The sequence below is a fragment of the Felis catus genome, chromosome B4, assembly GCF_018350175.1.
Source record: "Felis catus isolate Fca126 chromosome B4, F.catus_Fca126_mat1.0, whole genome shotgun sequence".
Taxonomy (NCBI): domain Eukaryota; kingdom Metazoa; phylum Chordata; class Mammalia; order Carnivora; family Felidae; genus Felis; species Felis catus.
Genome location: NC_058374.1, coordinates 16,748,609 through 16,774,744, shown reverse-complemented (window position 1 = coordinate 16,774,744; position 26,136 = coordinate 16,748,609). Strand labels below are relative to the sequence as shown.

At 38.4% G+C, this 26,136-nt stretch overlaps 1 protein-coding gene and 1 long non-coding RNA gene across 3 annotated transcripts in view; one reads left to right on the top strand and one right to left on the bottom strand.

Moving 5' to 3' along the window:
* Nucleotides 1–8,854, bottom strand: part of STAM (signal transducing adaptor molecule) — an 81,048-nt gene extending 72,194 nt beyond the window's left edge. Inside the window, exon 1 of one of the 2 annotated variants that reach the window (XM_045060965.1) lies at nucleotides 8,600–8,854. In XM_045060965.1, the coding sequence (XP_044916900.1) occupies nucleotides 8,600–8,639 (40 nt within the window). In that variant the 5' untranslated portion in view covers nucleotides 8,640–8,854. The remainder of the gene's footprint in view (nucleotides 1–8,599) is intronic. The other variant, XM_004001111.6, reaches the window with a different exon arrangement.
* A 63-nt stretch (nucleotides 8,855–8,917) lies between these two features.
* LOC123386454 lies at nucleotides 8,918–25,744 on the top strand. Its single transcript, XR_006600329.1, has 3 exons — nucleotides 8,918–10,317; nucleotides 25,057–25,195; nucleotides 25,686–25,744. It is a non-coding gene; the product is annotated as an uncharacterized LOC123386454 (long non-coding RNA).
* Nucleotides 25,745–26,136: the final 392 nt, after the last annotated feature.

Sequence of the window (26,136 nt, the reverse complement as noted above, 5' to 3'; positions counted from 1 at the left end):
TGACAGGAAGAGCCACATCTCTTACTTTAAATAAAAAACTAGGTATGATTCAACTTAGTGAGGAAGGTATGTCAAAAGCTGAGAAAGGTCAAAAGCTAGGTGTCTTGAACCAAACAGTTAACCAAGTTGTGAATGCAAAGGAAAAGTTCTTGACAGAAATTGAAAATGCTACTCTAGTACTCCAGCACACAAATGATAAGAAAGTGAAGCAGCTTTATTGCTGATATGGAGAAAGTTTTAGTGGCTGGAGAGAGTATCAAATCAGCCACAACACTCCCTTACGTCAAAGCCTCACCCCGAGGAATGTCCTCTCTTCAAATTCTATTAAGGCTGATAAAGGTAAGGAAGCTGCAGAAGTTAGAAGATAGCAGAGTTTTCATGAGGTTTAAGGAAAGAAGCCATGTCCATAAGACAAAAGTGCAAGGTGAAACAGCAAGTGCTGAAGTATAAGCTGCAGCAAGTTATCCAGAAGATGTAACTAAGATAACGGAGGTGGCTACACTAAACAGATTTTCAACGTAGACAAAACAGCCTTATGGCAGAAGACGCCAATTCTGACTTTCATAGCTAGAGTGAAGTCAATGCTTAGCTTCAAAGCTTTGAAAGACAGGCTGACCCTCCTGTTAGAGGCTAATGCAGCTGGTGTCTAAATTGAAGCCAATGCTCGTTCATCATTATGGAAATCCTAGGGCCCTTAAGAACTATGCTAAATCGGGGCGCCTGGGTGGCTCAGTCAGTTGAACGTCCAACTCCCGATTTCACCTTAGGTCTTGATCCCAGAGCCATGGGATGGAGCCCCACGTCAAGCTCCACACTGAGCATGGAGTCTGCTTAAGATTCTCTCTCTCTTCCTCTGCCCTTCTCCCCCACTTGTGTGTGCTTGCTCTCTCTCTCTCTCTCTCTAAAATAAACATTTTTGAAAATTTAATGAAAGATTTGGGGAGGTAAGAAATGCTGACAGGATGATTGCCCATCATGTTCCGGCTATAGGGAGAAAAAAAGGTCAATCAGTTTGGAGATGTAATAGTTCATCAAAAAGCAAGATTAAAGAAATTATTGCCTTTTTGAGATTATGGTTATCAATTTTTCAAAATGTTTCATCTTATGTCCCTAGTCCCGCTGATCACTAGACGCTGTGTTTACAAAGAAAAGCAATCTGAAGCTCTACTAACCAGAAAGGAATCAGTAGGCGTCAAAAGAACAGCATGGAAGCATCTCAGAGAAAAGCACAAAATAGAAATGAAAACCTAAAAAGCTATACAAAGAAAACCTTACAGGATAAATAAAATTAAAACAGAAGAAACAATGAGTATAATTTCTTAACCCAGTGATTATCAGACCTTTAATAGACCTGTATTCTAAATTTTCACATTTCTCCCCAAGCATGTTTTCACAGTAACTAATCCCATCCCTTAGAATCTGAGTAGTCTCTAGAGGCTCCACAGCTATTTCTAACTTTATCATGAGAGAAGCTAAAATTTGTCCATTACTTACTATAGCAAGTACTGTCTTAAGTGCTTTACATGTATCATATCCTTAAAACAACCCTAATGAAAACTAATGAAGAGAAGGCTATGCCAGGCCAGAGGATCCACACCTGAAAAAGCAGTGGTATAAAACCAACAAAGAAACATGCCTTGAGAAACAAAAGTGAAACGTGAGGATGAAGAGGTGAGAAAGGAGCTAAATGCTAACAAGTTTTACATTCTAGGCTGAAAAGTCAAATTCCTGTGAAAGCTGTAGATATACTGAAATGCCGTAATCACTGGAGCCATATGATTATATTGTATTTTTGAAATATCACGATCAACCACCTAGAAAATTCCTGGGGACAGACTGGAGGCAGGGATAACAGTTGGAGGCTAATGTACTCATGTAAGAGCTCAGTGACCCAAACCTGCCCTAGCAGTGGCAATGAGAATAGAAAGGAGGGGAAGAATGAATGGAGGGAAAATGAATGTGGATTCAAGACCTGTTAGGAAGATAAAGCTCAGAGATTATAGCAACACCAGAATCCTTAAGGGCACGATCCGTGTGCTGGCCCAGAGTAGATCATATGTGTCTGTTGTCTGGAACGTAGAAAATTACAACTACAGAAGTCAAGAATGACTCCCAAGAATCTAGACATACATGACTAAACTGAAGTACCAGTCATCAGCACAGAAGAAAAGAATACTTAAGGAAAGTTTAAATATGATTTTGAACAAGCCAGATTTGAAGCATATTCATTTCCAGTAAAGAATCAGAATATCATGGGCACCTGGGTGGCTCAGTCGGTTAAGCGTCCGACTTCAGCTCTCAGCTCAGGTCATGATCTCGCAATCCATGAGTTCAAGCCCACGTCAGGCCCTGTGCTGACAGCTCGGAGCCTGGAGCCTGCTTCAGATTCTAGGTCTCCCTCTCTTTCGGCCCCTCCCCCGCTTATGCTCTGTCTCTCTCATTCTCAAAAATGAATAAATGTTAAAAAAATTTTTTAAAAAGAATCAGAACATCATGTATTTTTATAAATATTCCTAATAACAACTCCATGAGGTAGATATTTTTATCCCTATTTACAAAGGTGGAAAGTGAACGCAGAGGGCTTCTGTACTTGTTCATGTCCATACCGTGCCCATTTATTAACAGCAAATGCTGCAGCTGCCATTTAAATCCAGAGCCCAAGGTCTTTCCATCACACCATACTGCAGGAGAATAATGTAGCATTAACATTTATGAAAATTAAACTGGCTGTGATTTATGATCCTGAATGGACTAACAAAACAGACTAAAACCATGTCCAAGTCTATAGGATATGAACTGGTCCAAAGTACTCTGATTAGGAATGCAAAAGTACTATCACAAAAACAAAGATATGGTTTAGAAGAGGCAGGGTAATAATTCAGAGATGCCTCTAGGGTTTCAAATCAAGACAACTAATACAGTGTAAAATATTTACCATATAATGAAGGTAGAACCAAACTGGAAAATAAGTTCAGTTTTCTGATAGATTGATTTCTAGGTGATAACAAAATACCCAATAGAAATACAAGACTGTAGATGAAAAAAAAAAATCAGTAATTCATTATTTGATAAATACTTACTGACTGCTTACTATGTATCAGATACTGTCCCTAAGATACTAGGGATAGAAATGAAATTTTCTCGGGGCGTCTGGGTGGCTCAGTCAGTTAAGCATCCGACTTTGGCTCAGGTCATGATCTCGCAGTCCGTGAGTCTGAGCCCTACATCGGGCTCTGTGCTGACAGCTCAGAGCCTGGAGCCTGTTTCAGATTCTGTGTCTCCCTCTCTCTCTGACCCGCCCCCATTCATGCTCTGTCTCAAAAATAAATAAACATTAAAAAAAAATTAGAAATGAAATTTTCTCATTCTGTGGAGTTTGTATTTTATACAGGGAACAATCAATTAATGTCAAGTAGTTGAATACCATAAAGAAAAATAAAATGGAACAAGGAAACAGAATGAGAGGGTAGAAATGGATTTTTTTATAGAAAGTAATTAGGGAAAGCTTCTCTTCGAAACTCATTTGAACACAGTCTTAAAGGATGTAATGGACATCAAGATCTTCAAATATTGGGGGGGAAGGCATTGCAAGCAAAAAAGACAGCACAATACAGACACAGAGGCAGGGAAGAGCTCAGAGTGTTCTGACCCAAGAGGCTTAGAATGATAGAGTCTGAAGATCAAAATCATATCAGAGACACAGGAAGGAGCCTAAATGTAGGCCACAATAAGGAATTTGCATTTCCTTGTAAGTCGATGGGAAGCTACTGGAGGGTTCTGAGCAAGTAAATGACATTATCTAAGATTTTTAAAAAATCACTGACTTTTTTGTATAAGAATTGACTGTAGGGGGCAATTGTGCAGCCCAACTAGAAGGCTCATGCCATAGTCTATGAAAGAGATATCAATGACTGGACTAGTAAGATAATAATGGTAAGGAAAGGAGAAGTGATTAAAGTAGAGCCAAAGATCTTACTGACAGAATGGATGTGGAATGTGAAAAAAGAAGAAGAATCAATGATGACTCCTAGCTAGACATTAGAGATGAGTGACAGGAATATCGATGGTGCCATCTACTGAAACAGGCAAGAATGAAGAAAAGAGAAGGTTTAGGTAAGAAAACCAAGAACCATTTACCTCAATAGCCCATATTAAAGATAAAGAAACTGATGCACAGAACATCTAAGCAACTAGCCCAAGGTCACTGCTGGTAAGCAGCAAAGTTAGGAATTGAATTCAAGCAGTATAGTTCCAAGGTCTGAATTCTTAAAAAAAATTTTTTTAATGTTTTTTTATTTTTGACACAGAGAGAGACAGAGCATGAACGGGGGAGGGGCAGAGAGAGAGGGAGACACAGAATCAGAAGCAGGCTCCAGGCTCTGAGCCATCAACCCAGAGCCCGACGCGGGGTTCGAACTCACGGACCGTGAGATGGTGACCTTAGCTGAAGTGGGACGCTTAACCGACTGAGCCACCCAGGCGCCCCCAAGGTCTGAATTCTTAATGCTAAGTTAAATTGTCTAGTAAGACTGCAAGAAGAAAAATGTCAAAAGAATTTCTAGAACTGAGCCTAAAGTTTGGTTCAACATTTGAAGGTCACAAAAGGAAAAGCCAAAAAGACTAAAATGGAGCTAAGCAGCAAATTAGAAAAAGTTTGGTGTCCTGGAAACCAACTGAATAAAGTATATCAAAGACAAAAACTAAGAGATCAACAAAGAGACTAGGAATTGACCATTAGATTTGGCAAGATGGAAGTCACTAGGGACTTTAAAATAAAAGCTCGGTAGAATAAGTTATCGTTGTAATTCAACAGTTGAACGGAGCAAGAAACACAACATCCAAAATAAGATTAATTTATTCAATAAATGTTTGCTGAATGTTTTATTAGTGCAGACAGTGGCCTACATGCTTGGGATACAGTACTGAGCAAACCAAAAATCTCTGTCCTCTTAGAGCTCACATTCTAACAACACATTTCAGCATTTCTTCCAGGAAAAAGCTATGACCAGTATTTTGCCTCTTTGTATAAAATGTTACATTACATAAATCAGATAGTGAATTTCTGATTCACCATTTCAGTTTATAAATAAAGCTAAAGACAGTTAATTTTGAAGAAGTACAAATACAACATTAAGTTATAATTAAATCAAGTGAGTTACTAGGACTACTTTAATGTCACATACTCATTGATGGACAAAGAAGAAGGAATGTTGTTAAATTTATTCTACACACAGTATTCTACATATCATACTAGTAAAAAAGTTAACATGGGAGTCTAAAGGACTCTTTCCAAGAATTACTGGGAGTCTCTGACAGGTCTCCTTAGGTAACCTTTCATGACATTTTGATATATGGATCATGTGGAGCAAATTAATCCAAATACAGAACCGGACTAACTTTAAAAAGTAAGCTTCCCCAGGGGTACCTGGGTGGTTTGGTCGGTTGGGCAGCCAACTCTTGATTTCGGCTCAGTTCACGATCCCGTGATTACTCGATGGAGTCCCACAGTGGAGCTCCGTGCGGACACTGGAGACTGCTTACGATTCTCTCTCTCTCTCTCTCTCTCTCTCTCTCTCTCTCTCTCTCTGTCTGTCTCTCTCTCCCCCTCCCACCCCTCTCCCCCGCACACATTCTCTCTCTCTCTCTCTGTAAAATATAATTTTAAAAAAAAAGTAAGCTTTCCTGGAGCAAAGGAATGTTCCTACACTCAAGAAGCTTACTATCTAGTAAGCTCAAGTGAGACATTCTCAATTGAACATTAGGCACCTAATATGTTGCAACTAATAAAATAATTAAGAAACACAGTACAGAATATAACTATCTTTCATACTAAATAATTTGGTGAAGACAGAAAGCATTGCAGGAGTTTGGAAAAGGGCAAAGATTCCAGTAGGCTAAAAGAGTGGTTCTCAGCTGGGAGCTATTTTGTGCCCCCAGGGGACATTTAGTAATGTCAGAAAACTTTTAAAATCATGTGTGGGGAGGGGGGGGACGGTGGGTAGGCGCACTGGTCTCTACTGGGTAGAGGTCAGGCATGCTGCTTAACATCCTCCATTGCACAGGATAGGCTTCCCTACATTGCACAGGATAGGCTTGCAAAAGAAAGACATTTATCTGGTCCACAATGTCAAGTGTCACTAAGAAACTTTAGGCTAGAGTAATCAGGAAATGATTCAAAAATGAGTTGGACCCAGAGCTGGCCTTTAACCATGAGCACGTGCAGCAATTTGGAAGCCATAATAATACAAGTGAAAGTATAAAGGCTGACAGAGCCTGTGTTTGAATTGGGTGGTAAAGGTACTGGGAAAGAGTCTGACTTTAAGAAATTTGTTTAACCCCAATATAAATGTGTGTTCAAAAAGTCAGTAGGATATAAAAGTGAATGTAGTTGAAAACTAGATTATATACAGCCATGAAAACTAGATAAAAGTTCTGGAAACCAAAGAAGCAGATATTAAGAAATTGTTTCAGGAGTTAAGCATCTGACTCTTGATTGAGGTCATGATCTCAAGGTTTGTGAGTTCAAGCCCTCCTTCAGGCTCCGCTTTGACAGCACAGAGCCTGCTTGGGATTCTCTCTCTCTCTCCCTCCCTACCCTTCCCCCATTTCTCTCTCTCTGTCAAAATAAATAAACTTAAAAAAAAAATTATTTTGAACATTTGCCCTAGAAATTACTGTAATGTTATAAAACTGCTTGAGAGCAGCAACCATGTCTTATTCATCACTCTCTTATGTCACCGAAGCAGTGTCCTGTAAATACAGATCTTCCTAGACTTATGAGGGGTTAGCTCTCAACCCACAGTAAGCTGAAAATATCCTAAGTCAAAAATGCATTTAATATACCTAACCTACCAAACATCACAGCTTAGCTTAGCCTACCTTAAATGTGCTCAGGAAACTTACGTTAGCCTACAGTTGGGCAAAATCATGTAATACAAAGCCTATTTTATAGTAAAATGTTGACTATCTCACGTAATTTATTGCATACTGTACTGAAAGTGAAAAACAGAATGGTTATACGGATGCAGAATGGTTCTAAGTATATGGGGAGTTTACCTTCATGGTTGCACGGCTAACTGGGAGCTGCAGATGGGAGCCACTGCCTCGCATCACGAGAGGGGATCATACCGACTGCATCAGGCTCTCCCGGGAAAAGATCCAAATTCAAAATTCAAAGTACAGTTTCTACTGAATGCATATCGCTATCACAACATCCTAAATTTGAAAATCGTTAAGTTGAACTACTGTGAGTCAGGGATCTGACTGTGTGCTAAGTGCCTACTGAATTAAACGCGATTTTCCAATTATTTATTAAGTATTATTGGCTATCTCTAAAGTTCCACCCACTGCTGATTTAGGACATTCATTGAAACTGGAACCAAAAAGAGCTATCATTTGGTAGGTGACTACTATAGAAAGGCACCGTGGTAGACCCTCTACATATGTTATTTCATTGATCACAAAAATAATGTGTTTTTCCACTCTTTAAAGATGAGCACCCTGGGACTCAGAGAGCTTAAGTGACTTGCCTATGATTTCACTACAAGCTAGGCAGTGGCCAAGTGAACTGCTTTCTAGTCTTAACCCAAACCTCCAAGACTCAGTGACATACTCTAAGGAAGAGTTAAAAAGCAAAATTCAACACCTACCTTTTGTAACTAAATTATACTAAAAAATAAAAAGCAAACCTAAAAGGGTATCCTTATATTTCTTTACTACGGTAGTTAGTCATGGTATACGGCTTGCTTTCATTCCACACTTATATGCCAAACTGGTTCCTAAGTGCATTCAAATCACCCCAAAATTCTTCTCCAGGAAACTCAAAGTCCTGTAATTATTACCGTCAGACCAGAAACAAACAAAAAACTAACCTGTTGAGTCGGTACGATCAGGACCTAAGACCAACGATTCAGAAAACAGAAAAACAAAACAAAAAAGGCATTTCAAAAGCAAAACGAATTAACATTCTCAGATTTAAGGTTCTCTTCCACGCCTCTTAAAGTACTGAGAGCCAGGCTAAAAAATGCAGCACAGTGGTTCCGGTCCTAAATTCGGTTTCAGTCGTTTCCAAGCATTCCATTTGCATCTCTCCTAACATTTTTGAGAATCAACCCTGCACCAGAAGCTCTCTCCTCTCGCTACAGTCAACAAAAATGTTTTTTAAATCCCCTAAGGAAACTAACCCAAAACATTCTCCTATTCCAAACGTTTAACATTCGTCCAGGGAAAACACTTTATTGGAGGGCTTATCATCCTACCCTAGGTGACATATTGCTCGGCTCTCAAACTCTCTTCTTCCAGAAGCACTGTCCCAGCACCAGATGCTACACCAGCTGTTCCTCCGAGGCCCTCGACATCAGAAGCAGTTCTTTTGAAACCCACAGTGCTAGTCCAAGGCCCATTTCGCAGGCTCTCTGAGTCCCATTTCTTTCAAAGAGGGTGAGCCAAGCCCCCAACCTCCTACAAACTCTTTAAGAAGGAGCTTCGGGAAAGGAGAAGCACTCAGCCCCGGCCAGCGGGTCAGGGGCACCCGCACACAGCAGGGAGGGTGGGCTTGCACTCCGTCGCGGGGCGGACAGGGAGCGGCAAAAGCACTTACCAACATCCTGATCGAAGGGATTGGTGGCAAAGAGAGGCATCTCCGCTGCGTGCCCAGGCGTCCGCAGGGACTCCCCCTCGACACCACGGGAGTCGGGGAGCGACCTCGGAAGGAAGACTCCTCAGGCAAAAACAGCAACACAGACGGACTCCACGGGCTTGGCGACAGCTCCACCTCTCACCGACCCCCAGCAACCGCGGCAGCGGCGGCGGCAGCGGCGGCAACAGCGGAGGCGCAGGCAAGGCCCCCGCCGCGCGGAGCCTGTCGGGAACCTAGGCGACCTCGGCGCTGCCTGCTCAGGACCCGCCCGGAACCTGCCCCGCCAAATCAGGCCCCACCAAAGAGTCCCCTCTCCCGGACCCCCACTTTCGATCGGTCGTGCGCGAGAGTAGGAATAATGCCTGTGTTTTCTGCTTTTGCTTTGGCCAGGAGTCTCCGGAGGACGGGGTCCTCCAGGCGCGCCGAAGACGACTACCGAGCCCAGGCGTGAATCAGAGACCGAGAAAGAAAAAGGGTCGCATGAGGATTGAGCCAGACCCGGTGCTCGGCCCTAGCTCAGTCAGTTGTCATGATTTTATAGTCCCTCTTGAGGGGGGACGGAAACTCCTTCGTTGGGGGTCAGCTAAGTCAAAAAGCCGTGAGTTCAGTTCGCTGCCCGAGGTGACAAGAAACTTGCTTGGATGAAGTCATGTGAGCTGAACCGATTGGCCCGAATCCTCAAAGAGGGGAGTGTCAGGGCGCGCGGCTCCCTCGGAGAGGCTGAGCTAACGCTGGCACCTTCCCGAGAGTCCCCGGACGCCTGGCTTCTGAGTCTCTGTGGAAAGCACTTCTAGCTGGGCGTTGGCGCGCCTGACGAACTGTGCAGTCACTGAGCAGTTGTGGCGATTGGAAAATCAGTTTCACGCCCCAGGAATGTCTCCGAGAGCCGTCCCCGCCCCGCTTCCCAGACCCAGCCAAAAAAAAAAAAAAAAAAAAAAAAAAAAAAAAAAAAAAATCCAAAGCAAAACCAACTGAGAAATGGAGCTAGAAATTGATGAGGGATTCCTAGCACCTCAGAATGTTGACTTGGTAACTTTATTTTTAAGTCTTTAACAAATTGCGTTTATGTCACGTAGAAATTTTAAGCAGCTTCCGGGGGTTTTGTGTCCCACTTGGAACCAACTTCAGAGCAGCTTGCGCATAAATTGGAATTATGTGAATCGTACCTCCGGTTAGAGCACTTAACACACGTAGCGTGTAAACAAATATTTCCAACTTGTTGGCGACGGGATCACTATGCAAGGCGGGCTTACAAAAATCCATGGCGAATGAAATCTCACTTCTGAAAGTGAAAAACGCAAATTCAAGTAGCGTCCGGATACCTTGCGCCCATTCTGACGGGGACTGAAGGCTAAATTAATATAGTCTTCCTAAAGGAACTATTTGAAAGGATGTTACAAAAGTAGGAACACCTTTGGACCCAGCAATTCTACTTTTTGGAATTTATCCTAAAGACAGTCTTGAAGAACACGAACAACGGTGTTCGCGGCAACGTGGCTTCTAATATCAAAGCGTCGTTCACCACTAAAATGCCCAATATAAATTACATCACCTCCTGGTGCTTCAATTTTATTTTCTCATCTGTGAGAATCAGGAACAATCATAGGGTTGTGAGGATGGAATGGATGAATACAAACCAAACCCTTAGGTGCCTAGCATGTAGTAAGCACTAAATAAATGTAAGTAATCATTATAATTAATATTGGCCAAGCAAATCATAGTACACACAATGTAGAAACTCCGCAGCTGTCCGAGGTGATGATGTAGACGTGTATTTACGTAGAAAGACATCCAGATACAGAAGTTCTTAAAAGCGGGTTACAAAAACGCGTAAAATTACAGAATACGCCCAATTTTTAAAGCCTGAAATACATGAGACTATTATGACATGGCTGTCTCTGAGTGGTAAGATTTGAGATGATATTTTGTTCCTTGTGCATGTTATATTTTCCAAATATTTTCACGATGAGCCTCTATTTCTTTCAGAAACAGAAAAAGTTACAACAGCATAAAAAATGTAGTGTATTAGTAATACCACTTAACATCTTGAGGAGCCAGTACCGAAAGCTTGTTTGTGTTTCATGATGGCAAGTATAAAATTATTCTAAAACATCACTATTGATAGGAAAAGCAGAACAGAACATTCTCTCTAAAACCGGTTCTTGGTGACTAATCTGATAGAATCAAGTGACAGCTTGTCCATCTTAAGGTCCTGAGCAGTGTCTGGGGCACATTATCATAATCGCCCTGCATCAAAGCCAAATATTTATAAAAATGCGTTTGGACGTGCTTTGTGCTCCAGTAAGGAGACCGAGTTGCCGTGTTGCTGGCAATAAGCTAGTGATCAAATTGTGCGAGCCTTGGGGCGCCTGGGTGGCGCAGTCGGTTAAGCGTCCGACTTCAGCCAGGTCACCATCTCGCGGTCTGTGAGTTCGAGCCCCGCGTCAGGCTCTGGGCTGATGGCTCGGAGCCTGGAGCCTGTTTCCCATTCTGTGTCTCCCTCTCTCTTTGCCCCTCCCCCGTTCATGCTCTGTCTCTCTCTGTCCCAAAAATAAATAAAAAACGTTGAAAAAAAAATTAAAAAAAAAAAAATTGTGCGAGCCTTGATCATCAGTATGTGAAAGCACTGGGAATAGTGAAGGAATTAGTTAGTCTTGATGCCATTATCCTTGTCTTCCGACCTAAAAGAATTCCTTCAGCTATTTGGGACCTTTATAATTTATATGCTATAGATAATAGACATTTTTAAATGTAGAAATTTTAATACTGTCATGCTTAACATAAAAGTCAAATATAAAAAGTTAAATGGGTTTGTATTTTGAGGTTAACTTTCTGTTGTTATCCCTTAAAACATTGAAACTGCAGGAGTTGGCACTTTTAAGATTACCAAAATTTTTAAAATCTAGAGACTACATATAATTTCTATAATACATGGGCTTAATAAATTCTGTGGTTAATTTTAAAATATTAGTTCCTTTTCTTTTTGGTGTGACATTGAAAATTCTTCTACAGTAAAAAATGATAGCAATGTGCAAATGGAGTTGTTCCAGGGGATATCTATAATTTTAAAGTTTAGGAAAAGAAATATCTCAGGAAGATTATTCACACTAGTTCACACCCTCATCATCTCTTAGATGAATTATTACATCCACCTCCTATGTTTTTCTACTTTCTTACTGTTACAGACTGATTTGCATCCCACCCAAATTCATGTTAAAGCCCTACCCCAAAATGTGATGGCATTTGGAGACGAAGCCTTTGGTAGATAATTCAGTAATTAGGTTTAGATGAGGTCCTGAGGGTGGGGCCCTCATGATGGGATTAGTGCCCTTTTTAAAAAAAAATTTTTTAACAGTTCCTTTATTTTGAGGGAGAGAGATAGTGCGAGCAGGGGGAGGGTCAGAGAGAGAGGGAGACACAGAATCCGAAGCAGGCTCCAGGCTCTGAGCTGTCAGCACAGAGCCCGACGCGGGGCTCGAACTCAAGAACCGTGAGCTCATGACCCGAGCGGAAGTTGGACGCTTAACCGACTGAGTGCCCCCAGGTGCCCCAAGGGATTAGTGCCCTTTTTAAGAATAGGCAAGAGGGAGCTTCCTCTGTCTTGTGAGGACACGGAAGGGAAGCTGGAAACAGAGTTCTCACCAGAACCTGAGCATGCTGGCCTCCTGATCTCAGATTTCCAGCCTCCAAAAACAAATTTGTTGTTTAAGCTTCCCAATCTATGATCATTTCTTACAGCACCAGAGTTGACTGATACACCTACCTATCTCCAAACCATTCTCCAAACCCCTGCTGGAATGATTTTTTCTAACACACAAACCTGATTGTGTCATTCCTATGGAATTCTCATATCATTCTTCAGTCATTCAGTACATATTTATTAACACTTTATGTGTGCAAAGTACCATTCTGTATGCTGGAAATAACATAAGGATAAATGTTGTATATGAGATAACCTCTTTTGGAGTATCTCCTATTTGGAGTATCTCCTGTTTGGAGAATAGTCATTAAATAATTCCATGATTACAGGTATGCAGAGTAGTCTCCTACCTTCAGGATTAAATTCTGATTCTTTAGTAAGTATATCCTTACTGAAGTGGCCCCTGAGTATCTCATCTCTTCAGTCTTTTTTCATAGCCTCTCCTCTAACATTTCTGATGTTCCATGGCTTCCCTATCTTCAAACAAGCAAGTTTTTCTGCCTTTTCCGCTCTTATTCTATAACTTCTCTAAACCTCTTCTCAGATTTCACTTCCCTTTCTGGGCTTTCTGTACTCAGTACCTGACCAATAACAGGCACATGATAAATACATGTTAATTAGTTGGTTATTGGCGACCTGTGTCACAGCACTTAGTGGTATTATAGTTATTCCAGGTGTCTTTATGTAAAAACCACTCCAAAGTCATGTTAAGGCAACAATAATCCTTTCTTTGATTACAAATCAGAAATTTAGTCAGTCTTCTGCAGGCACAGATTCCTTCTCTTCCACACAGTGTCAGCAGGGGTGCCTCAAAGTCTGGAATGATCCTACACCTTGGGGTTGCGATCACTGGAAAGCTTTTGCACTTACGTGTCTGGCAGTTGACGCTGGCAGTTGGCTAGGTCACTGGGGCTGTCAGCTAGAACTACATGGGACCTCCTATGTGTCTCCTTGGTTTCTCCCAACATATTGGACCAAGCATTCCAAGAGATACGAAGACCTGAGGTAGGTAAGGGGCACAGCATCATATCAGTCATATTCTATTGGACAGTCACAATGTCTATAGTCAAGGGCACAGGAAATAAAACCCAATTTTTTTTAAATTTTTTTCAAAGATATCTATTTACTTTTGAGAGAGAGACAAAGAGAGAGCATGATCAGGAGAGGGACAGAGAGAGAGGGAGATGCAGAATCTAGGGCAGGCTCCAGACTCTGAGCTGTCAGCACAGAGCCTGACACAGGGCTCAAACTCATGAACCATGAGTGAGATCGTGACCTGAGCCGAAGTCAGATGCTTAACCGACTGAGCCACCCAGGTGCCCGAAACCCAATTCTTTTTTTTTTTTTTTAATTTTTTTTTTGTAACGTTTATTTATTTTTGAGACAGAGAGAGACAGAGCATGAACAGGGGAGGGGCAGAGAGAGAGGGAGACACAGAATCTGAAACAGGCTCCAGGCTCTGAGCTGTCAGCATAGAGCCTGATGCGGGGCTCGAACTCACGGACCGTGAGATCATGACCTGAGCCGAAGTCAGACGCTTAACCGACCAAGCCACCCAGGCGCCCCTCGAAACCCAATTCTTGATGGAAGGTCTATTTAAGAATTCAGGGACTATATTTGAAAGCTACCACAATAGTGTAACATTTTACTTGTTTGTACAGCTTTCGTCCGTGACTTACTTATCTCTAGATTTCCACGGTAGGTGTCCCATAAATACATGTTAAATATGCTAAAGAAATAAAATTTGTCATGATTAAAGTAGCATATTTCCAATGGTATACTCATCAGCCATGAGGGAGTAACAGGACGTGGACTTATCTTTTTACCATAACCAAACAGAACACTGAATAAAATATATGAAACAATTGATTTCAAACATGAGACAACAGACTATAATCCCAAGGAGAAAGGGAACATGCATGAGCCCTGTAATTGCTACAGCTTCTGCCTAGAGTCAGTTTCTGGACTACGCTATAGGAAGGGGAACCCAAAAGGAACCAAATAGTCTTATTGTATTAAAGAGAGAAAAATCTGAGTTTAGGTAGGCTAAGGGGCTAGAGTTTGGAAGACAGAATACTAGGAGGGTACTATGTAGAAAAAGAGCTCTAGAAATCTGCACAGGAGTCCCCTTGAGATTATGGTTGAATGCTAATCTAGTCATGGGTCAGATAGAGCTCTATAAGTCTAGCTGTATGCTGGAACTTTCAAGGAAAAAGCTATTTCCAGGGAACCAAAACCTGAAAAATCCCAAGAGTTTGTACAAGTATGGGAAGCATTTGGTTCTCAAAGTCTGAAGAAACCCAATTGAATATATTGAGTATTTAATAAATAACCACAAAAAAGTAATGTCTGAGTAATGGGTAGTAGCCTGAAAGAAAAGGCTACTCTTTATCTGCTCCAAAAAAGCTTAAATAGTACTTCTTGAAAAGATCAAGACATGACCTAAACGAAGGATAAAACAAAGTATGAAATTAAAAGGAATACTTCCCTCCCCCTTCTAAAATACAACATTCAAATATATAAAATGGCTAGACTCCAAGAAAACCTACTGGACACATGAAGGCCCAGTCCAATGTGACTAATAACCAGTAGGGGCAATCAGTCCATAGAAACAGATCCAGAAATTAAATAGACAATTGAACTAACACATGGAAATGTTTAAAGAACTATTATAACTATGGTCAATAAACTTAATGATTTAAAAACAGATGAACATAATGAGAGAAAATAAAGGTTATGAGATATCAAAAAGAAGCAAATGGAAATTCTACAAAAATATAATACCAAGATGAAACTCAGGATTAACAGATTAGACACTGCAGAAGAAAAGATACAGAAATTTAAAGACAGATCAACAGAAAGGATACAAATTGAAGTACATAGAAGAAAAAGACAAAAAAAATATTAACAGAACCTCAATATGAAAGTATATGAAAATATGAAAGTATTATATGAAAGTACAATGTGTATAGTCTCATAGCAAGTAAGAAAAGGGGGGAAACTTTTTCAAATGTCCAACTTTCCTCTAAATTAATGAAAATTATATCTCCACAGATCTGAGAACATGAGTGAATCCCAATCATAACTAACAATAATAAAAAATGACACCAAGGTACAACACGATCAAATTAGTGAAAATCAGTGATAAAGAGAAAATCTTAAAAGTGTGTGGAAAACAAAAAGACATAAAAGGGAATAAAAAAATTATAGTAGACTTCTAATCAAACCATGCAAGATAAAAAAAAAAAATACAGTGGAACAGTACCTTTAAAGTCCTGAAATTTAAAATTGTCAACCTAGAATTCTGTCAGCAAAAATATTTTTCAAAAATGAAGGTGAAATAAATACTTACATTAAAAAACCCTCATCACCAGCAGACCTACACAATGAAAAGTGTTAAAACATACAAATGAAAATAATTTTAGGCAAAAGGAGTATGGTATCTATGATCTAAATCTTCATAGAACATCAGAATGGTCATGTGTGAATAAATATAAAGGATATTTCTACTTTTTAAAAATTTCTTTGAAAACAAAAATATCAACTGTATATTTTGGAGTCGATAACACAGGTAGAAATAAAAAGAAATGAAAATAGCACAAAGGATGGCAGGAGGAAAATAGAAATGTAGTGTTGAAAGAGTCCTTATGTTACATATATAGTATAAATATTATTTGAAAAGAGATTGTGAATAGTTAAAAACACATACCTTGGGGGCGGGGGGAAGCACCTGGCTAGCTCATTCAGTTAAGCGTCCAACTTTGCTCAGGTCATGATCTTGCAGTTCATGAGTTCAAGCCCTGCGTTGGGGTCTGTGCAGACAGCCCAGATTCTGTGTCTCCCTCTCTCTCTGACCTTCCCCTGCTCACACTCTTCTCTCTTTCTCTCTCTCTCTCAAAAGTAAATAAAAAAACATTAAAACATACCTTAAGTCCTAGAGCCATAGCCCCCCCGCCAGAGAAAATAAAGCAAAAGAATATAGATAGACAATGATAGAAATAAATGAAAAATGTTTAATTCAAATAATTTTTTAAAAGGCAGTAAAGGAAGGGAAAAAAACCCAAATGGGACAAATACAAAACAAATAGTTTAAATCCAACCATATAAATAACTACACTAAATATAAAAAGATCAAAATGTTCCAATTAAAATATAGAAATTGTCAGAGTGGATTAAAAAAAAGCAAGATCCAACTATATGATGTATGATATAAGAAACTTGCTTAAAAAATAAAGACAAAGGTAGGTTAAAAGTAAATGAATGGAAAATGATGTATTTTGAAAATACTAAAGAAATCTCTGGTTGTATTAATATCTGACCAAATAAACTGAAAACCAGAAACTTCCCAGGGATAATGAATGACATTTCATAGGGATGAAGGGATCAGTTAACCAAGAAGACATAATTGCATTAAATATGTATCAACATAATGACAGAATTGGGGGAAAAAAGGAAACAAAACTTACAAAACTGAAAGGAAAAATAGATACATCCATAGTATCTGTTGGCTATTTCAACACTCCTCTCAGATAAAGATAGAACAAATAGAAAATTAGTAATTACTTACTCATTAATTACTCAACTTTATCAATTAACTTGACCTAAGTGACTTTTATAATGGCCCTGCAAGTCAAGCATTCTTGTCAAGTGGACAATGAACATTAACAATATGCTGGGCCTTAAAATGACTCCATATAATTTAAAATATAAAATCACATAGATTTTGTTCCTTGACTAAAACAGAATTAATTTAGGATTATAAGACAAAGTTACCTGGAAAATTGCAACTTATGTAAAAATTGACCCATGCAGTTATAAAGAAAAATCAGAAAATCAGAAAAATCAGAAAATATTTTGAACTGGATGAAAGTGAAAACACAACATGTCAAAATTGTGCGATGCAGTTATGTTGTTTAGAGGAATACTTTAAGCATTATATAATAGAAAAGAAAATCCAACATTAATCCCTTAAGGTAAAGAAGAAGTCAAACTAATTAGAAAAAAGGAAATAATAAAGATAAAACCAGGAACCAATGAAATAAAACACAAAGGGAAAATCAATAAAACCAAAACTTAAGCCTCTAAAAAGGTTAATAAAATGGATAAAACTCTACCTAGATCAAAGGATAAAGAGGGAACATGCAAATTACCAGTATACGGATTGAAAGAAGCAACACGACTACATATCCTGTAATTAAAACATCACAGGAATTAAGTGATATTAAATTAAAACACCCATAAAGGAATATTCTTAAACTCTATGCCAATACATTTGAGAACATAGTTTGAATGGAAAAAAACAAAACAAAACAAAAAACCCTTGAGAGATACAAATGGCCACAACTGGGTCAAAAAGAAACAGCAAACCTGAAAAGATATATATCAATAATAGAAATTAAATTCTTAAAAACTCTCCACAAAAATCTTCAGGCCCATGAATTCAGTAGTTAATCCTAATTCACTGAACTTGTTAGGAAGAAATAATCTCAAATCTATACAAAATCTTTAGAAAATACACATGAAGGACAGTTTCATACTTATTTTATGAGACCAACATTATCCTGATAGCAAAATCAAACGACATATTATAAGAAAACTTCAATATCTTTCATTAACATAATATAATAATTCTTTAAAAATAGAGATCTACAGCAATATATAGAAACAAAAATGTATCATTACCAGAGTGTATCCAAGGAATACAAAGTTACTTCAGCTTTTGAAAATCAACACGGTTCACCATTTTAACAGAATGTAAGGGAAAAACCATATGAAATAATAGACGCAGGAAAATATCTGAGGAAATTCAAAAGACTTTGTGATAAAAACTCAGCAAAGAATAGAAGAAACCTTTCTCAACCTGACAAAGGGCATCTTTGAAAAACTTAGAGCTAACATCTTACCTAATGGTGAAGGAAAATGGTGTTTCTATGATAAACAATACAAGAATATCCATTTCATACTACAGTAAATATTATGGTGGCGTTAGTACTAAAGTCAAGAAAAAAATAAAAAGAATATAGATCTCAGACTTCACCTTTGGTCTAGATGGAGTAACACAGGCTAGATTTATCTTCCTGCCTGAAACAACCGAACAACTGGACAAAATGTATGAACAACAGTTCTTATGACACTGGACATCAAACAACAAAGGGCAATGATCAGTGGGAGATGGGACACAAATGAAGAAAGCCTTATGATTGCCCTAGCTTACTAGACTGATTTTTCAGGCCATCACATACAGCATTAGTCTTCTTGAGATGAGGAAACAGCTGAGAGGGGCCAAGGCTAAAAAAGTTTGCAAGGAAGAGTACTGGAGACATGGCTGGAACACAGAAGATTCCATCACTGGACCAGATAAAATACACCATGTCTGACATTCAATACAAAATTAGCTAGCTGTCCATAAGAAAACTCCTTTAAATATAAGAGTATATCATGGCATATAAAGATATACCATGCTAACACTAATCAAAAGAGAGCTGAGATATCTATATTAATATCAGACAAAGTAGGTTTCATATCAGAGAATATTACCAGAGATACAGAATGTCATTTTATAATGAAAAAGGGGTTAATAATAGAACATCCCCTCTATGGTTTTGCATATAATAAAAGAATTTCTAAGAACGTAAAACAAAAACTGATGGAACTTCAAGGAAAAACAGACAATTCCACAATTATAGTTGGAAATTACAACTCTCTTATTCCAACAGTGATAGGACAAGTAGACAGAAAATGGGTAAGGCTGTAAAGACTTGAACAATACTATCAACCAACTTAACCTAACTGAAACTGATCAAACACCACATCCAGCGAGAGCTGAATATTCTTTTCAAGTGCCCATGACATACAAAAAACAAATCTCAATAAATCTGAAAGCATTCAAGTCAAATAAGTATATTCTCTGACTGCAATGGAATTGAATTAAAAACAAATAATAGAAGAATACTTAAAAGTCACCAAATATTTGGAAACAAAATAACACCCTTCTAAATAACCATTGGTCAAAGGAGAAATAAAACTGGAAATGAGAAAGTATTTTGAATGTCATGAAAATGAAAACCTATCCAAATTTGTGGAAAGCACTTAAAGCAATACTTAGAGGGATATTTATAATATAGCATTTTTACTAGAAAAGAAGAAAGGTCTCATCAATTATCTCAGCTTTCATTTTAAGAATCTAGTAAAAATAGCAAATGAAACCTAAAGTAAGCAGAGAAAGGAAATAATAAACATCAAAGAGGAAAACAATAGGAAAAATAAAACTAAAAACTAGGGTTTTTTTGGAGATAAAACTGATAAAATTATAGTCAGACTGATGAGGAAAATGAAAAGATACAAATTACCAATTTCAGGAGTGAGGGAAATGACCACACTACAGATATTAGGATAATAATGGAATTTTATACCTATAAATTGAGTAACTTAGAGGAAATGACAAATTCCTTCAAAGGCACAGATTACTAAAGCTCAAAAAGAAATAGTTAACTTGAATATATCTTTTTCTAGTAAAGAAAGGTAATTGCTTGTTAAAAACCTTCAACAAAATTAATTTCAGGCCTACATAAATTCACTGTGGATTACAAAGGAGTATGAGGAAATTGGGAGTTGGAGGTTGATAAGCTATTTTCATTATTTTGAGAGTAGTAATAGTTTCATTGATGCACATATATGTCAATACTTATTGAATTGCACATTTTAAATATGTACAGATATTGTATGTTAATTAGACCTCAATAAAGCAATGAAGATTACCAGAAATGGGGCCCCTGGGTGGCTCAGTGAGTTAAGTGTCTAATCAGCTCAGGTCATGATCTTGTGGTTCGTGAGTTCAAGCCCTGCGTCAGAGTGTGTGCTGACAGCTCAGAGCCTGGAACCTATTTCAGATTCTGGGTCTCCCTCTATGCCCTTCCCCTGCTTGTGCTCTCTCTCAGTCTCTCTCAAAAAAACAAATAAACATTAAAAAATATTTTTTTAATTACCAGAAAGTTATCCTTCATGACAATTTATAGTTGTGATGAAAAGTTTCAGAGTATCATTTAAAATATGAGTGAAGGTAAAAATGTTTGAAAACCAAGGCCTCAACCCATTCTCCAACAACCAGATTGCCCCAGTCTCTCCTTATAGATAATTCTGGAACAGCTGCCTCTTCGTTTAACATCTTTTTGAGCAAATTAGACCAATCTGTCTAATGCCAAGGTCTATAAATAACGTTTTCACAACAAACCCTAGTTTTATAGTAAATATAAACTCCCTTGATTTATTATACCTCAGCTTGTCATTTCCACTTTTGCCCCATTTCCTATTATAAAGATCATATATTTTCTTTAACCAAATAACTGCCAAAGACTGGGTAACTAGATTAGTAACACTCACCAGCTGGTCTGGGTTTATGGTGATTCTGCTGACTCTGTTTGCAGCTGGTGTATACTGAAGGATCTTTGAAAAGATCCTCACTAAGGAATCTGCTCCTCTCCAGCATTTACCATTCAAAGAATTTTCAGAGGCTTTCATGCCTATTAAAGTAAGACACAGATTTTTTTTTTTTTTTTAAATCAGGCACAGACTTTTAAAACAAGTGACTCCAATTTTGAAGGTAGTTCATTTCTGGGAACTAGAATGTCTAGGGACATTGATAGGAAGAAAAAAAGGCATCTTCGTCCTAAGTTCCCTGTACTATATCTGTGTATATGTAGAACACGTTCCCCAAAGGAACAATTAAAATACTATTTTTATATTATGTTTAGTCTGACATAATTAATATTTGTAATAGCATATGTGTTTAGTTTCATTTTCATGATCAGTTTTGTCAGGTATGAAATAATTCTTCAGGAATGAAGTTCTCATGTAAAATAGTAAACCTATTGAACAGAAGGATTTTACTTAAGATTTGACTTTCAGCTGATGGCCTAGAACCAAGTTTGTACAATTGATTCTACTTTTGAGGAGATTCTAGGTAAGCTCTAGGTACAAACAACACTGATGCCTCAGTTTTCACATCAAAAAAATCAAATGAACTCTAATATTCCATCCAAACTACATTGCTCAATTTATCATTTTCTACATTAATACCTCTGTGTTGAAGAGGTTTCTCATTCTTCACATTTCAGTTCTCATTCTCTTTCTTTGTATTTGCTTTTAACTATCCTTCCATTCATTACTCACTTAGGTAGTGCTTTACAAATACTCTACTCTTGAATCCAACTGCCTTCTTCCCTCTTGTAGCCATTCCTATTGTGATACCTACAAATAGAAAAACTGGTTAAAATTTGAAATTGTTTTTTCTCTTGAATTAAGGATATCACTTCCCATTAATGATATCATTGCCCTTATCCTATTGAAATAACCACGCCAAGCCTAGTCAGATTTTATCACTAAATGCTAAAGACATGCATGACAGATCACTAACATCACTAACACTGTCACTAACTCTATCTGATTTTAAGATTTGTTATAAAGCTAGGATAATTTTAAAAAGCTATGCTAGGCAAGATAATATGGTACTTGTGTAAGGACAGACAAATCTATGGAACTGAATAGACATTTCAGAAATATAACTATACATATATAGACAACACATTTTTGACAAAGGTACAAAGGCAACTCAGTGGAGAAAGGATAGATTCTCAATAAATGGTGCTGAACATTATCAATAAGCAAAAATATGAACTTCAATCTATATCTCACACCATATACAAAAATTAACTCAAAGTAGATTAAAAGCCTAACTGTAGAATTTCAAACTACTATCTTCCACAACAAAACTGCACAAAGTCTCTTGTGACCTTGGGTCAGGCAAAGATTCTTAGATATGACCCCAAAAAAACACAATCAAAGAAAAAACTTGCTAAATAGAACCCTGTCAAAGTTAAAACTTTGTAGTGTTTGAAAGACACTGTTACGAGAATGAAAAGCAAACCATAAATGGGAGAAAATATTAGCCCATCATATATCTGATAAAAGACTTATACCCAGAATCTATAAAGTACTCTCAAAACTTACTGAGAACACAGCTTCACCACTAAGAAAATGGGGAATAGATTTGAAACGTCTCTAAAGCTAAGAAATATACAATTGAAAAATAAGCATGTGAAAAGAAGCTCAGCATCATTAGTCACTAGGGAAATGAAAAATTAAAACCACAATAAAGGGGCGCCTGGGTGGCTCAGATGGTTGAGCGACCAACTTCGGCTCAGGTCGTGATCTCACGGTTCATGAGTTCAAGCCCCGCATCAGTCTTTGTGCTGACCGCTCAGAGCCTGGAGCCTGCTTCTGATTCTGTGTCTCCCTCCCTCTCTCTGCCCCTCCCCCACACGCGCTCTGTCTCTCTCTGCCTCTCAAAAATAAAGAAAACTAATAAAAAAAATTTTAAACCACAACAAAATAGGGATACCAGGGGGGCTCAGTTGGTTGAATGTCTGACTCGATTTCAGCTCAGGTCATGATCCCAGGGTCGTGGGATCAAGCCCTGTGTCAAGCTTCACACTGAGCATGATGTCTGCTTAAGATTCTCTCTCTGTCTCGCTCTCTCTCTCTGTCTCTCCCTATTACCCCTCTCCCCTGCTCATGCTCTCTCTCTCTCAAAAAAAAATTAATTAAAACAATTTTAAAGACAAATAAAACCATCTTAAAAAAAAAACACAGTAAGACAGCACAACACATCTATTAAAGTATGTAAAAATCTAAGACTGACCATACCAAGTATTGGCCAGGATATGGAGCAACTGAAACTCTTGAATATAGCTATTTGGAATGTAAAATAGTACAACCACTTTTGAAAACACTTTAGCAGTTTTCTTAAAAAGTTAGACATACATATGTGAACTGGTCACTCCACTGCTAAGTATATACCTAAGAAAAATGAAAACGTATCTCCACAAAAGACTTGCTAACAGATGTTCATGCCTCTTTATTTGTAACAGGGAAAAAAGAACCAAACATCTAAACATGAATGGTTAAATAAATTACGTGGTGAATGGATTAATAAATTGTGGTATATCCATACAGAGGTATACTGCTCAGCAATAAGAGAATGAATTACTGACATACATCACCCGAATTTCAAATTAGGGTTCAGCTACAGAATTTGTGGGGCACAGTGCAAAGTGAAAATACAGTCCCTCTTATTCACCAATTATTAAGAATTTCAAAACAGAAAGAAGGGCATTCAATTAAAACAGGATTAAATCAAGCACCAGGCCCTTTTGAGCACAGGACCCCATGGGACTGCAGAAGCTGCATGCCCATGAAGCTGGACCTGCTCAAAATAATTATTCTGAGTAAAAGAAGCCAGACAGAAAAGAGTATGTAATGTATGATTTCATTTATAGAAAATTCGTGAAAATGCAAACTAATCTGTAATGAAGGAAAGCTGATCAGTGGTTGCCTGGGGACGATGTGGGGTGTGATAGGAGGGGGGCATTGAAAAAGGAACACAGAGAAACTTTTTGAGGTGATGGATATGTTCACTATCTTGTCTGTGATCAAGGTTTCATTGACAATACGTAGGTCAAAGTTTATGAAGTTGTACACTTTAAATACATGCACTATGCTATATGTCAGTTATATCTCAATAAAGCTACTAAAAATTGCAAAACTAATTGGCCTTTGAAAAGGATTTTAAAAAATAGAGTTCATGATCTCTGATATGCAATTCTGCTCCCAGACAAAATACATGCAAGCATAAGTTTAGTGAAAACAGAAAACAATATATAATTTACTGCTAAAATGAATGATGCATTATCAACACAAACTGTTTTAGCTGGGAAAGAACAAAGGGTTCAATATAAGTTGAAGTGGTCAGGGAAAGCCACTTGAAAGAACTGGTATTAAATGCAGCCTTGGAGAGTGAATGCAATTTACACAAGGGGAAATAGCACTTTTGTAGGATGAAAAGAATGCAAAATTTGATTAAAGTTTATCCAGATCAGTTTACGGACAATGAATAGACCTGCTTAGTTGGATCACAGTATTTTGGGGACAGATACCTACTAAGAGATAATGTTTGATTGGCTCCCTTGGGCTCAGGTTATGGTAGAGAGCTCTAAAATCAAGCCATCAGTTTTTATCCTAAAGGCAAGGACTAATCCAGGGATTGATAAAATCAAAGATGTTTTGATAAATCACACAAGGTTGTATGTTAAGTGCTTTTCCAAACCTTCTTTGCTGTCAAGACATCTCACTTTCAATTAGGTTCCCTACCTCAACTTTCTGTTCCCTGCCTCAGCATACCTCCACCTCCATTTCCTTCATTCCTGAGAAAGAAGTGTCTTTTCTCTTTTCAAAACCTAATTCCTCCATCTATCTTAATCTCTCATCTCCCCACAGAGGATCTTGCTTCATAAATAGCCTATTTCGCATAGACCATCTCTCCCTGTTTTCTGGCACCTTCACTTCAGCAAATAAACAAAAATCTTTCCCTGACTCTATTGTGTCTCAAGAAGTCTCCTCAGTCATTCCTGTCTTCATGCTGAAACTGACCACACCAACCTAGTTTTGGCCTTTGTTACTTCCCTCCTAGAAGACGATTGATTTCATCTCCTGCCGCCTAATTCATCTTTTGAAAAGAGGTTTCTTTAACATGATTTTCCTTTTCACAAGTCTTCAGAAGTTCACTGCTGCCTTTTCAAATAGTGTGTTTCTCAACATGTTTCTTCTATTCTTTCTCCTGATATTTTTAAGGTTTAGTCAAAATGTGCAATTCGCTTTTCCTCAGGTTTGTTTTGTCCTGCCTCCATGTTCATGGTGAGCCCTCAGCCTGCAATATCCTCTTGCAATTTGTCGGAATCACCCTCACTTTTCCAGTATTCAATGGTGGTTTCTTGCACAAAGCCTTTTTGGATCTCCTAAACAAGGTATGTTTTCTGACGGCTCTTTAACTCTCGTAGCACTTTGTGATTTATTTTATTTTGTCTGTTGATGGACATATGGATTATTTTCAGTTTGGGGTTACTATGAATAAAGCTGTTATGAACGTTTGTGTCGAAGTCTGTGGGGACCTGTTTTTGTTCTCTTGGTTAAATAACTAGTAATGAGATTGTTGGGTCATATGGTAACCAAGAGTGTGTTGATCTTTTTAAAGAAATTACCAAACTGTTTTCCCAAGTGTTATTCTCTTTAGCCACGTATGAGAATGCCAGTTGCTCCACATCCTTGGCAACATTTAAAATAGTGATACCTTACTGTGGGTTTGATTTGCATTTCCCTGATGACTAATAAGATTGGGTGTCTTTGTGCATACTATTGTTATTTATATATCTTTTCTGCAAAGAATCTGTTCACATCTTTTGTTCATTAAAAAAAACTCAGTTTATTATTTTTTTAATTTTTAAATGTTTATTTTAGAGAGAGAGAGCACGAACAGGGGAGTGGCGACAGAGAGGAAGACAGAATCCAAAGCAGGCTCCAGAGCTGTCAGCACAGAGCCTGACGTGGGGCTTGAACCCACGAACCACGACATCATGACCTGAGCCAAAGTTGGACGCTCAACCAACGGAGCCACCCGGGGGCCCTGGTTTGTTATTTTTTAATTTTTTTTTTTGAAGTTTATTCATTTCAAGAGAGACAGCGAAAGCAAGCAGGGGAGGAGCAGAGAGAGAGAGAGAGAGAAAATCCTAAGCAGGCTGTGCACTGTCAGCACAGGGCCCAATGTGGGCTTGAACCCACAAAACGCGTGAGACCATGACCTGAGCCGAAACCAAGAGTCAGATGCTTAACTGACTGAGCCACCCAGGCGCCCCTGTTTTTTTTTTAAAGTATTTTATTTAGTTATTTTGAGAGAGAGAGAGAGACAACA